This window comes from Ictidomys tridecemlineatus, chromosome 10 (assembly GCF_052094955.1).
Source record: "Ictidomys tridecemlineatus isolate mIctTri1 chromosome 10, mIctTri1.hap1, whole genome shotgun sequence".
Taxonomy (NCBI): Eukaryota; Metazoa; Chordata; class Mammalia; order Rodentia; family Sciuridae; genus Ictidomys; species Ictidomys tridecemlineatus.
The window spans coordinates 129,177,536-129,191,380 of record NC_135486.1 but is presented as its reverse complement, the minus strand read 5'-3'; the positions used below and the strand labels follow the sequence as shown (position 1 = coordinate 129,191,380).

General features: G+C 45.7%; 1 protein-coding gene across 1 annotated transcript in view; it reads right to left on the bottom strand.

Annotated features, from left to right (window-relative positions):
• Usp31 (ubiquitin specific peptidase 31) overlaps positions 1-13,497 on the bottom strand; it is a 71,461-nt gene extending 57,964 nt beyond the window's left edge. The window contains exon 1 of the mRNA XM_078024215.1: positions 12,726-13,497. Coding sequence (XP_077880341.1) covers positions 12,726-13,343 — 618 coding nt within the window. The 5' untranslated portion in view covers positions 13,344-13,497. The remainder of the gene's footprint in view (positions 1-12,725) is intronic.
• Positions 13,498-13,845: the final 348 nt, after the last annotated feature.

Below are 13,845 nucleotides of genomic sequence, written 5' to 3'. Positions count from 1 at the left end.
ACTCAATTTTGAATGATTTCTTTTCCACTACTATATATAAAAGGATTTTTTTTATGGAAACTATGAGGTCATTGTTTTCCAGAGTCTTTACTATAGGAAACAGCTGTGGAGAACTACACAGAGAACACTGCCCCATTTAATAGCCCCTCATTGTGACCAGTGTATAGAAGGGGACAGGAAAAATCCATCAAACCACACACTAGTAACAAAACAAAAGTGGCAGAGTCAAACCAAAAACTTTAGGCCAAAGGAAAATTTAAAACTGGCTGAGGACCAGCCTCTATATTACCACAGCTGTGTCCTGACTTAGAAGATACTTCTCTGTCTAGACCACTTCAGCTTCACTTTGCGCAGCACCTGAAAATTTAGCATTCAACAAGTACAGTTCCACCAAGAGCTTCTCTGGGATTCTAATGCTCAGTTACCATAGGAGCCTCTCCAACTGAACTCCACTCCCCACGCAACCACTAATCACTTTGTTTTCCAGTCCTGAGGAACATCACCCCTGGACTCCTACTCCAAAACCTCAATCTCCTGGCTTCTCCTCCTCTTTGTTCTTTCCCACCCATCAAGCTGCCAACACCATCAACTTCCAGCAGGCATTTTATAGGTGATCAAAAGTCAGAAGAAGGGAGCAAGAGACAAGCAAAGGAAAAGAAGCAGAATCCAGCCCAACCCACAATGGGGCGCAAGTCACCAAGACTGCCTGCAGGAGTCCAGTGACAGGTACTCTACCATTAAGGTAGATCCTTTGATTTTCAGACAACTGTGCTCATAAAATCCCATAGCCCGAGGCCTGCCACGCCCTCTTCCAATTTCTCCCTTCCTCTCTGAAAGCTTAAAGTCCAGTAAGAGTCATCAGGCTAGTTCTTAAGATCTGACCAAAGTGTGCGTCAGAACACCCCTCACCAGACCTCCCCTTTACAAGGAGGCTGGAGTGAAGTGTCCTTGGATGTGGCCTCTTCAGACAGATTAGCCAAGCGCTGTGCACTTCCCACAAACCAAGTACAGAGACTCAGGCTGAAGAAGACAACAGTCACCAGCAAGGGGAGGGGGAAACAGAGAGTAGGTTTAAGAAACCAAATCCTCTTGATTCTGAGAGTAAGTGTTTCTTTTTCAAACAGTTCACACAACATGGGGACTGTCTGATCCTTGGAGGAGTATATGAGTAAATTCACACAACCCTGTTCCTTTGGGGAACAAGCATTTATTTATTCACTCTGAATTCTTTTCTCAGTTATCAGTTGATTCAGATTTTCTCACTGTAACATTATTAATGTTTTGTTGGTAGATACTGATTTTATCAATGGCGGCAGGCATTCAGTAGACATGGTTATCTGTCTCAAATTAAAGGTATCTAACATTAAAATTCACACAATATACTTCGAGGTTTTTTTGAAACTTATTAGCAAAATGACCTAAAATTTGGAGAACTTTTAAAGAACAACATGAGAAAGAGTAAGAAGCAATAATAATACTACATGGTACCAACAAAAAGATTGAAGCGATACAAAATTCAGAAATCCTAAACAGGGAGAAACTTTTTGTGTATAGCAAGGTGATAATAAGGTTGGGTAGTAATGGTAACATCATCATCTGAGCCAGGCCCTGGCCAAGTCCTTCTCTTGTTTGTTTTCAAAACAGGCTTATGAAGTAGAAATACTCTTTTCTCTGTTTTTAAGATAAGGAAAGGGAGCCCAGAGAGTTCAGCTCCACGGTTCCACGGAAGCAGTGCAGTGGGATTCACACATGGGCAGTGTGGCCTAGCTCTCAACCACTCACCATTCATACAAGATAGGAAATGCCAAACCTTAGGATAAACACCCACTTTACACAAGCACCAAAGTCAACTCCAAAGTACTAGAGAGAGAGAAAATTTAGAACATAATAGAACAAAAAAGGGGAAAAAATTATTCTATATGCAAGAGTAACTTTTTCAGCTATATAGTAATAAAAGCAATTATGGAAAAGGGGCAGGTTGAAAAATATAAACTAAGACTTTCTATAATACACAAATATACCAATCTAAAATTGAAAAATAGGAGACTGAAGGAAATAGACACATATTTTTTGTTGTTGTTTTGTTTTGGGTACTGGGGATCAAACCCTTGGGTGCTTTACCAATGAGCTACCTCCCTTTTTCTATTTTGAACCAGGGTCTCTTTAGGTTAGTTAGGAATGGCTAAACTGGCTGGCTTCGAATGTGTAATCCTCATGCCTTAGCCTCACATTTGCTGGGTTGGAAAATGGGTATATGCGCTATGGAACCTGGCTAAGAAATTCATGTCAAGTGTATCAATGTTTAATGAAGTTGTTACTTACACACACATACACTATACAAAGATGAAATGGAGAAGACAGAAAGAAAGTGAGGAGGTTTCAACATCTCAAGAGACACCATGACCAAGTAGGATTTATTCCTGGAATAAAAAGCGGTTCAACATACAAAAATCAAGCAATGTAATAAGCATACATTAACAGAATGAACTGGGAAAAAGCTAAATACATGATCATCTCAGTTGATGCAGAAAAAAACATCTGACAAAACTCTATACTCTTTCATGACTTAAACACACACACACACACCCCACACACACCCCACACACATTCAACAAACTAGGAACAGACGGAAACTTCCTCAACATGATAACGCCCATATGCAGAAATCCTCAGCCAACACCAAACACTATGGGGAAAGGCAGAAGGCCTGTCCTCCAGGATGCCCACTTTGCCTCTTCTATTCACATAACACTGAAAGTTCTAGGCAAAGTAATCAGGCAAGAAAAGGGAACAAAACGCATGAAAACTAGAAAGAAAAATGTTAAGATTATTTCTGTTTAAAAATGACATGATCCTGTTTATAGAAAACCCCAAAGATTCCAGAAAATTCTGTTTGAGCTAATAAATGAATTTAACAAAGCTGAGGGTACAGAATCAACATGCAAAATCACTTTCATTTATACACTAGCAATGAACAATCCAAAAAGAAAATTAACAATTCCATTTATAGGGCTGAAGGTGTAGCTCAGTGTTAGAGAGCCTGCTTAAGCATGCTCACATCCGTGCAGTGCGTGTACACACGCACACACACACACACACACACACACACACACCCATTCATTTACATAGCATCAACAAGAATGAATTACTTAGAAATAAATTTAATCAAGAAGTGGGGGGGGGAACAACAATACACAGAAAACTACAAAACAGAGCTGAAAGAAATTAAAGACATAAATGAAGAGGCACCCCCTGTTCCTGGGCTGGAAGACTTAATAGTGTTAAGATGACACTATGACCTACGACCCAAAGAAATCTAAGACTGAATGCAATTCCCATCAAAATCCTAACAGCGTTTTCTTAGAAAATCCATCATTAAATTCCTGTAGAATCTCAAGAGATTCTGAAGCCAAAATGATCTTGAAAAAAGAAAAAGTTTGAGGAGTCATACCTGATATCAAAACTTACTACACAAATAACTTTGATAATCAAAACAGGGCAGTGCTGGCATTAAGACAGACATACAGACTAACAGAATAGAACAGGGAGCTCAGAAGTGAAGCCTCACATAATCAACTGATTTTCAACAAGGGTGCCAAGATCATTGTATAAAGATAGGAAAGACTTTTTATCCAAGGTCTTGGGAAAAACCTAATTATCACAGGCAAAAGGATTAGGTTGGATCATTATACTACCTATAAAAATTTATTTGAAATGGATCAAAAGGAGGCTGGGAATACAGCTCAATAGTAGAACACTTGCCAGCATACACCAAGTCCTGGGTTTGATCCCCAGCCCTACCAAAAAAAAACCCTGAAAGCCTAAACATAAGAAACTAAACTATAAAATTCTTGAGACAGGGAAAACTTCATGACATTGGATTTGGCAATGATTTCTTGGCTATGACACCAACATGAATTTTGATTCTTAACAGGTATAAACTGACATATCTGCAGCTCCACACCGTATTCAGGCCTAAAAGCACGTAGTCACACTGTGAGGTGATCCAGGTCTCCCGACTCTGCCTTCTGCCTTTCCCTCCTACCTCGGTCTCCCCCTTCAACAGTTCCTCTCTCTCCTCTCAGTTTAGTTTCCCCCAAGGGCCTGGCCTTCAGCCTCTGGCCACTAGGCACTGGAATTATCACCTGTCTGTACAGAATCCAGGTCTGAAATAACGCCCTATTTCCAACTATTAAGACTACCCTTTGGCGCTGTGTGGGGGTCCCATGACCCCAGCCCAGATATCCAAATTCAAAGGACGGTCTTCTCTTCCCCTGGCACCCACACACCACTTCCCGTTCCAACTGCTCAGTTTCTACCACATGTCCCCATTTAGTTCCCCTCCGTCCGCCCAGGCCTGAAACCCGGTGTTCCCTTTACCACTCCACCTCTGGAGTTCTCTCAATGTCACAATGGCCTCGAAACATCTCCTGCGCCCACCTCTTCTCCTTTTCCTCACTTCACCGCTCTCCTGCTTTTACAGTTTGGCTCACAGTCAGACCCATTCTCCTAAAACCTCGGTTTCACCAAATCCCTCTCTGCACCCTCAGGAAGCCTCAATTTGAATCACTACTAATTGCAGCTTCAAGACTAAACTGTTGTGACAGACTTTCAAAGCCAGCCATAATTTGCCCCCACCTCTCCCAGTCATCTTCATTTATTTCCCCTTTTCTCCATAACAGCAGTTCCCAAGCAGGGGCAATTCTGACCCCCTGGGGACACTTAGCAACATCTGGAGACCTTTTTTGAGGAATACCACTTTCCCAGTGGGTAAGGGACAGGGCTTTTGGCACCCACAGTGCCAACTCCCTGTTCGATTCCAGGCTTCCTGTTCCTAGGCTATGCCACCTCTCTACCTCTCCTCAGAATTTTTCACCAGAACCTGGAATGTTCTCTCTTTCCCTACTTACTATCCACGCCTTATTTATCCTCAAACCACTTTCTAAGTCTCCAGCTCATGGCTTTCAATACCATCTACAGGCTGATTGATTCTCCAGCCAGAATCAATCTGAGCTCTAGATTCCCTTATTTCAACTGCCTCTGGACATTCCAGTAGTGTCCTATTTAATACATCCAAATATGATCTGCTGGTTCCCCCCCACCACCAAAAAAAAAACCCAAAAACCTGTTTCTCCTCAAATGAGTATCCAGCACCAGCAATCTCTGAGCTGCTCAGAACATGCAGCTGGGAGATATTCTTGAATCCCCACTGCCTCCGTGCCCTCCCCCAAATCAAGACTCAGCAAATCTAAAGAGGCTGCCACAGCCGGAGCCGGACTCGGTGATCTGGGGGCTAAGGCTGAAGGATCATGAGTTCAAAGCCAGCCTCAGCAAAAATGAGGCACTAAGCAACTCAGTGAGACCCTGTCTCTAAATAAAGTATAAAATAGGGCTGGAGGTGTGGCTCAGTGGTCCAGGGCCCCTGGGCTCAATCCTTGGTAAACCCCGCCCCCACAAAAAAAAAAAAAAAGAGGCTACTGCAGACATATATCAACTGTCTACTTCTCCATCTCCACCCACCACCGCTTCTACCTAGAAGGTCACAAATGCCTCACCGGTGACAGACGGCCTCCCTGCTCCCATTCTACACACCTATTCAGCACCCAGAATGTCCACTTTGCATTTTAATGAGATCATGCCAGAGCTCTATCTAAAACCAGCAACAGCCACCCCTTTGCTCTTAGAATAAAACCTAAACCCCCCAGGTCAGCCTCCAGGTGCCATATGACCTGTCCTGATGCCTGCCTCCTTACTGCCTCTGTCCCCTCTACTGGCTCTCTGAGCTGCAAACAAGGCCTGTCAGACTTTTAAAAGCACCCCCAGTTCTTTCCAACTATAGAACTTTTCACGCTGATCTTTTATTTCTCCTGCCCAGTCACACACATTATTCCTTCTCATACACCTTATCTTTTTCTTCTTTGCTCTTATCCTTTTTTTATATTTATTTTTTAGTTATAGGTGGACACAATATCTTTTTTATTTTACTTTTATGTGGTGCTGAGGATCGAACCCGATGCCTCATGCATGGTAGGCGAGTGCTCTACCTCTGAGCCAGAACCTCAGCCCGCTCTTATCGTTTTTAATTTCACATTTATCAGTGTTCACTGGTTAACGTCAGCCTCCTCTGTGGCAAGGTGCATTAGGGAAGGAGCCATGCAGCCTTTTCCTTTTTACCATCCCCATACCTTTTGTTTACCACTAATACCACACAGTGACTAGCACCGTGTGTTCAGAGAACATGGAGCTGGAACTCAAATTTGTAGACGCTGAATTGCTGATAATGAATGAAAAGGATGAATGAATGAATCTTCTGCTTCTTGTCCCTCTCTGAACTCCCACTGAACTGTCTCTCAGTATACCTAAAAATAGCTTCCTTAAAATAAGGTAAATTCTGAGGGCAAGAATCTGGTCCTAAATCTTCACACTTAATCCTTTATTCCCAATCCCTCACCTAAACACAATAACTGTGCATTTAACAGGGCTTAAGTTAGCTGCAATGTCTTCAATGTGTCTCATGTGCTGGGAATATGTTTCCATGTGCTAGAAATTTCATCTTCAATGCAGGTGTCGAGACCTTTAGGAGGTGCTTAGATCATAAGGCTTCTGTCCTGGTAGAGGGGTGAATGTCATCATCACACAAGTGGGTTAGTTATCAAGGGACAAAAGTATGGGTTTGGCCTCCCCCTGATCTTACTCTCTTCCTTCTACCTCTCTCACAAGACAAGGGCTCTCACTCTCTGTCCTTCCATCTTCTGACATGGATAATGAAACAAGAAAGCCCTCACCAGAGGTGGGACTTCAGACTTGCCAGCCTCCGGAACTATTAAGAAATAAAAATGTGTTAAGTTACCCAGTTTGTGGAATTGTCACAGCAGCAGAGAATGAACTAAAACATCAGCAAATACGGAGTTCTATAGTTGTCCCGTGTATTTCTATCCCCCAAGTAGTCCTCTTGGAATATTTCTTATAATGCTTATATTTCTCCTTTACTAAGGTGCATTTATCAACTCAAACCTTACTGGCGAGAGATCCACACATTTACATATGCATTTACACTGTTTTTAAGAAGACTTTTAAAAGTACCTGAGCTTGAGAAGCCATGGCACACATTTGAATCTAGCTGCGGGATGATCTTATTTTCCTACAGTTCAGAACCACAATCTCAGAGGGGGAAGATGCTACACGTTTTGGCACGTCCACTCTGCTTGCTGAAGTTTTATGTTAAGAGCTATCTTTTCAATGGTTGTACTGATGAGGCCACCCCAGGCCCAGGATTCAGTATGAACCTCAGCAGGGCAGTGAATGGAGATCGGAACTCTGATTCTGCTCCTCCGCCTAAGTCTGGGGGTGAGCCTTGGTCCCCTCATCTGGAAAGGCCGGGCCTAGTCATACCACATCCAAGGCTGCTTCCAAGTCTGCAACCTTAGGATTCCACCACGTTCCTTTCTCCTTCAGAGATCTGGAACTTTACAAAAACTCAAGTGACAACGTGTGACAGACAAGGGAACTGATCGGGAAGAGATGTCCATTCTATCACAAATCTAAATGTGACCTACACAACTTCATTTTTCCCTACATTTCAAATGACTCAGGGGACACCCTGAAGTCAGACTGCTTTGGGGGAAACATTGATATAACAGCATACTAAAAAGCTTTACACAGGGGCTGGGGCTGGGGCTCAGTGGTAGAGCGCTTGCATAACGTTGTGTCGGGCACTGGGTTTGATCCTCAGCACCACATAAAAAAAGTAAATAAACAAAACAAAGGTATTGTGTCCATCTACAACTGAAAAAAAAAAAAAAAAAAAAAGCTTTACACAAACCTGGAAATTTAACATCATTTGTTTACAGCATATCATCAGAGCTCCCCAGCATGAGTCCATGGAAAAATAGGGTGAAACACTAAGCAAGTGTAATCTTGATTGCTAGGCTGTTGGACTTAACTCATTTATGCACTTCTGCTTCAAAAGTCTGATTAATAAGAACCAGGCATTAAGGTGCACGGGAACACATATGGGAGAAAAAAAAGTCTTTTAATCAATTACTTCTTGTTTATTGCAAATTTGGAAGAAGTCCCCATAGTTCTTTTATCAGTAGATCACTCTGTTCCTAGCTGTTCTTTGAGAACATGCTTTGAAAATTGCTGATATAAAACTCACCTTTCTTGCTTGAAAGATGCCTAGCCTTCTTTTTTTTACTTGTTGCAAAAGGGCACTGAGAACTAGAAATCAAAGAGGATCTGCAAGAATCTGGAGCACCCATGCCCCTATTAAAGTGAGAGCAGTAAGTAGATTTCCCCTTAAAATGGCACAGACTAGTATAGAGGTTCAACACTATATGTTTACTTTCACTGTTTTACCAAGAAAATGACTGACATACGGTCAAATCCAAGTTTTCCCCTAGTGCTGCTGTAAACACGTGCACAGGCAAAGGCCAGAGTAGCAAGACGACCCTGGATGGAGAGAGAAAAAGGAAGGAAAACTGCGGAAGAGGCTGGAAACATTCCTCCAACACTTTCTCAACCTCAGCACTATTTACATTTGGGGCTGGATAATTCTTTACCAGAGGGGTTGCCCTGAAATGTTCTGTGACATCCCTGGAATTTACCCACAAGATGCCAGCAGCATCTCCACTCCAGCTGTGACAACCAAGTATGTCTCCAAAGACAGGCAAGTGTCCCAAGGGGTAGGGAGAGGTGTGGAGGGAAGCAAAAGTGCCCTGGCTGAAAATCAGTGCTTTAAGAGCAGAAAAAAACACCTGTTTAAAAAAAAAAAAAAAAGAGAGAGAGAGAGAGAGAGAGAGAGTGTGTGTGTGAGAGAGAGAGAGAGAATAGGATATAAGTGACAGCTACAGAAGTTTCTTAAAGCATATCAAGGTGGGGCCACTCAACTTGTTTCATTCTGGGATATGAAAATCCAACTTTACCACCACAGAACCCAGATCAGACCAAAACACCATTAACCTGGCAAGCTCCTCACGCTCAAATCAATGTGGTTAGAAAGCAAGTAGGAATTCTACTTGAAAACCTTGCAGAGAGAAGCATTAGAAACTTAGGAACATTTTCAGATGATTAAAGCACATTCAAAGACAGTGAATGCTCTTCGGGACCTCAAGGCAAACTACCTCAAAATGGCAAATTGGTTTTATCTCCTCTGCCAACAATAACCAACTGGTGGTGGCTGCCTAGACATCAGAACTGAGCAGGATGCTGAGGCCGAATATGAGCTCTGAACAAGAGTATCAGAATCTTTATCAACATCTGCCACAAGCAGGCAAGGGATATGGTGACAGGGAGCCTCATGTCCATCTCTTTGGGGTTCCATGTTCTTTATACTCAAAATAATGCTCATCAAGTTTGGCTAAAATAAAAGATTTTAGGGGAAAAATAAAAGTCACAAATCACCACAGTGCCACCAGGTTTGCATATTGAATGGAAAAGAGAGAGAGTCAGAGAAGGAGAGGGAAAAAATCCGATCATATCGCTCTCTTATTAAAAATTGGCTCTGAAGGGCTGGGGATGTGGCTCAAGCAGTAGCATGCTCGCCTGGCATGCGTGCGGCCTGGGTTCGATTCTCAGCACCACATACAAACAAAGATGTTGTGTCCGCCGAAAACTAAAAAATGTTAATTAAAAAAAAAAATTGGCTCTGATTCTCAACTTCCAAATGATAACTCAAAACCAGCCTACACAGCCACTCACAACCCCTTATAACATGGAGGGAGCTTTCTGCACCCCATGGCTCTCCAAGATACAACCAGCTATTAAACATGTTTCCCCAAAAAATACATGCTCTGCTAGGCCAGCCCCATCACTTCTCTGCCCAGCAAATTTCTAGTCATCCTTCAGAACACTGTTCCAGTCACCTTTTCTGTACTGTTTTACTTTTCCTTTGAGCCTGCTATTCAAAGTATGGTCCTTGGGCCAGCACTATCAGCATCCGCATCACCCCAGGGCTGGTTAGAAATAAATGCAGATTCCCAGGCCCCGCTCTAGTTCTACTAAATCCCAATTTGCTTTGTAATAAGATCCCCATGTAAATTACGAGTGTGAGTTGTGTGCAAGTTAAAGTGTAAGAAGTGCTATCTCGGGGAATTTGCCAGCCCTGGGCTCAGTGTTGCTGAGGCACTTTAGTGTGGCGTTCATGAATTTACTCCTCAGAGACAGGTACTGTGTCTTCCTCAAAAGATGGTGCCTGACACACATTAGGTGAGGCTCTCTCATGGGATGCATAAGAGGCAAGCGCTTCCTCCACTTATCTCCTCCAGGAAGGCAGGAAACTCCAATGCCCACATTCCAGCCTCCATGGCAGTCGCGGTTATATCAGTGAGATGCAGCAGAAGCCTGCTGCAGGGGCTTCTGGAACAACTTCTATTTCCCTAATGACTTCCTGCCTTCCTGGGTAGAATGTAGGGTGTTGCAGCTGCCATCATCCGGCAACCATGAGGTGAGAGGCATGAGACTAAAAAGCCAATAATATCTAAGAACAACAGGGTGGGAAAACAGAAATGGTGCAGGTCCATTGAACCACCTCAGAACCATCCACCCCGAACTCCCACGTGAGCTAATTGAGCATTTCTACTGCTAAGGCACTCTCACTGGGGACTGTTCTATCTTGTGCAGAATGCATTCCCAACTGATGGAGTAAAACTTCAGTAAATGGGAGGTGAATAAATGAATGCCGAGTAAAATGTAAAGGTTCAGAAGATGACATTTTTTAAAAAAATACAGGTCCTCTAAGAATCTGCTCTACTTTGCCAAAGCATGACTATGAAGTCTCTGCACTTTTAGATTTATTGACCCATTTCTGTTCATAGCTTAATGGATAAAAAAGTGAACATGACTTCATAAAAAGTAATGGAAATGACCTCTAAGAATCCATCCAACTTTGCCAAAATTGTCATCAATCAGCCCCTGCACTTGCAGACTTATTAACCCACTTCTGCTCACAGCTTCATGGATTAAAAAAAAAAAAATGAACACCGTATTATAAAAGGCAATGAAAATCTTCACATGCTAAGATGCTGTAGAAACTGACTTTCACATTTTGAAAAAGACCAGAAAACCAAACTTAACACCACACTCTGGCCTTGAAAAGTTTCAAGTGCTATGGCTGTTTACAGGCAGCTCTAAGCAAAGAGCAGGAAACACAAAGAACCTACTACAATAGCCAGCTGGTGGCCATTCTCCTACCTTCTGAGATCTCTCATACAGAACTCTCTTTTTTCCAGCCCTTAGCTCACTGAAGTATTTCCATTCAAATTTTCAAGATCAAACAGCAACCACTTTTTCTTGAGAAAAACATTACTGGGCAACATAAACAAAATACAAGTAAAAAGTATTAAAAGGGAAGGGATGCACACCAGCAATACTGCTTCTCAGCAAGAAAGCAGGACCTTACCCAAGTGCAGACTCCTCGGCCAGATCACCATTTTATATTGTAATCAAATCATTTACTTAATAAATGTATTTTAGAAAGAAACTTGATCGAACCAATGGAAAACCAGCACCACTTGCCATAAATAGAAAAGACAAATGAAAAAATAAGCCCAATAAAAGCATGACTTTATTAAATCTAACTACTGCTACCCACCAAAGCCTCTAAACTTGAAGGTTGTTCCATCTGTAAAGGGTGGGTGTGGGGAATTGGAAGAGGTGTTACAAACAGGCTAATATCATGCTGCAACTTTCGCCTCCACAGGATCAGGATATAAAGAGAACAAAAAGGAACAGACTTCCTCACAATGTGACTTCATTCTATTTAATACCACAACAACATCCCACCTAAAAGTGTCCCTTACACAATTGCAAATCATCTTCCCCTTCTGCTTAAAATAAGAGCCCAATTCCATAATGCAGTCTAAATGGCCCTCCACCAACTGGGCCAAGCCTATGGCTGAAGTCTCAAAATCTCACCCTCACTATACGGGGTAGCCACACCAGCAGACAGCAAAGAGGACCCAAAGCCACCTCCCTCAATTTAAAGCAGACCGCCAGCTCATCAATCACATCACCAGGTGCTGCTTTCTTCAAACCACTATCTATCTGATATTATCTTCTTAACTTATTAAAGTGTTTAATAACTTTTTTTAAAAAAAAAACAACAAATACGCATGGTACTAAACAACTGAAGCACTTAACATAGGTAGGTTGACTACTACTAAATATCAATCTGTAAGTCAAAAATGGGGAATTTCCAAGTGTCCAACCTAACGCATCAACTAGTTTGCTATAAACTGGTAACCATACGGGGTGGGGGTGGGGGGGATAAGTGAGTGGCACAGAGATGGCGAGTAACTTGCTGAGAGTCATACCACTAGTAAATAGCAAAACCAGGATTTGAACCCAGTTCAACACTCCCTGACCCATTATCAACTCACAAGGATGCAAGTTCCCTGAAAGCAGAGCTTTGCTCAGGGCAAAAAAAAAAAAAAATCCCTCCCCAGTGCCTAACTCAGGACGTGGCACACACGCAGTGGGCTCTCAATACACCATGATGGATGGACGGACGGATGAACAGATGGGTGGGAGGGAGCGATGATGGGATGGATGGATGGATGAACGCACGAAGGAATCTCCCTTGCAATCAGGGTGCGGGTCACGGTCACGCGCCCCGACCGCCCTAAGCACCCGGTGCAGAAGTGGGCCGGCTGGAGGAGCCCCGGGAAGACGCGGGCGGCCGATGCTCCCGGGGCTCGGGGCGCGGCGCGGCGCGGCGCGCGGCTCACCTTGAAGTCGCGGCTGTGCTGCGGGGTGTACTCCAGGGTCCAGAGGGCCCGCACCAGGTGCGCCAGCTGCTCCGTGACCTCGCCCTGGCCCTGCGCGCCGCGTCCCGAGGGCTGCTCGGGGTCAGGCGAGGGCTCCGGCCGCCCCGCCCGGTACTGGCCCAGCGCCAGGTACTCGGCGAAGAGCTCGGTGTTGCTGAGGCACTGCAGCGTGGCGTTCATGAAGCACGTGTTGCCGTGGTTGCGGAGCCCCGCCACTCCCGGCACCGGCTCGGCGGCGCAGGCGGGCGGCGCGGGCGAGGCGGGCGGCGGCGGGCAGGGCGGCGGCGTGGGCGCGGCGGCCGGCCCCGGCGGGAAGCAGCTGCGGAGGCCGCCGCGGTCCGGGGCGGCGCCCTCGGAGCTGAGGTGCGAGAGCGTGGACAGCGTCTTGAGGACGCGGCTCATGAAGCTGCCCACGGAACGCGCCGAAGAGGGCGAGGAGGGCGCGGCCGGCCCGGGGCCCCCCGCGCCGCCGCCGCCCGCGCGGCCGCTCCGGAACAGCCGCTTGCTGAAGGAGCGCTTCTCCTTCCCGCCCGCCGCCGCCACCGGCGGCCCGGGCCCGGGCGCCGTTACCTTGGACATGGCGGCGGCCGCCGACGCTCATCACCGCGCCCGCCCGCCCGGCCCGGGACCCCGCCACGGCCGCCGGCGCATCCCGCCGCGCCGCGCCTCACCGGGCCCGGGGGCTCGACGCCCCACACACCTCAGAGCGCCGCCGAGCCAGCCAGCGAGCGAGCAGCGGCCGGCGGGGCGGGCGGGCGCGCGCGCGGTCCGCCCAGCTGGGCCGCTCACGTGACCGCCTCTCAGCGCCGCCCGCCCGGGGCTGAAGCCGCGGCGGCCGCCATGTTGACTGTGGGAACGGAGCGCCTCTCCAGCCGGACTCTAGGACTCGCGGCTCCGGGCGCGGTCCTGCGGCGTGAAGCCTGAGGGAAGCCATGTCTAGTGTGGGCATGGTCCAGGCTTCGGGGAGAAGGCTAGACTTGAGCTGGGTGGGGGACCTCCGCGGGCGGGTCTCCGTCGTTGCTGATCTGATGGCAGAGGTCTAGGGAACCGAACAGCCTGATTTCCACGTCTGCCCCTTACG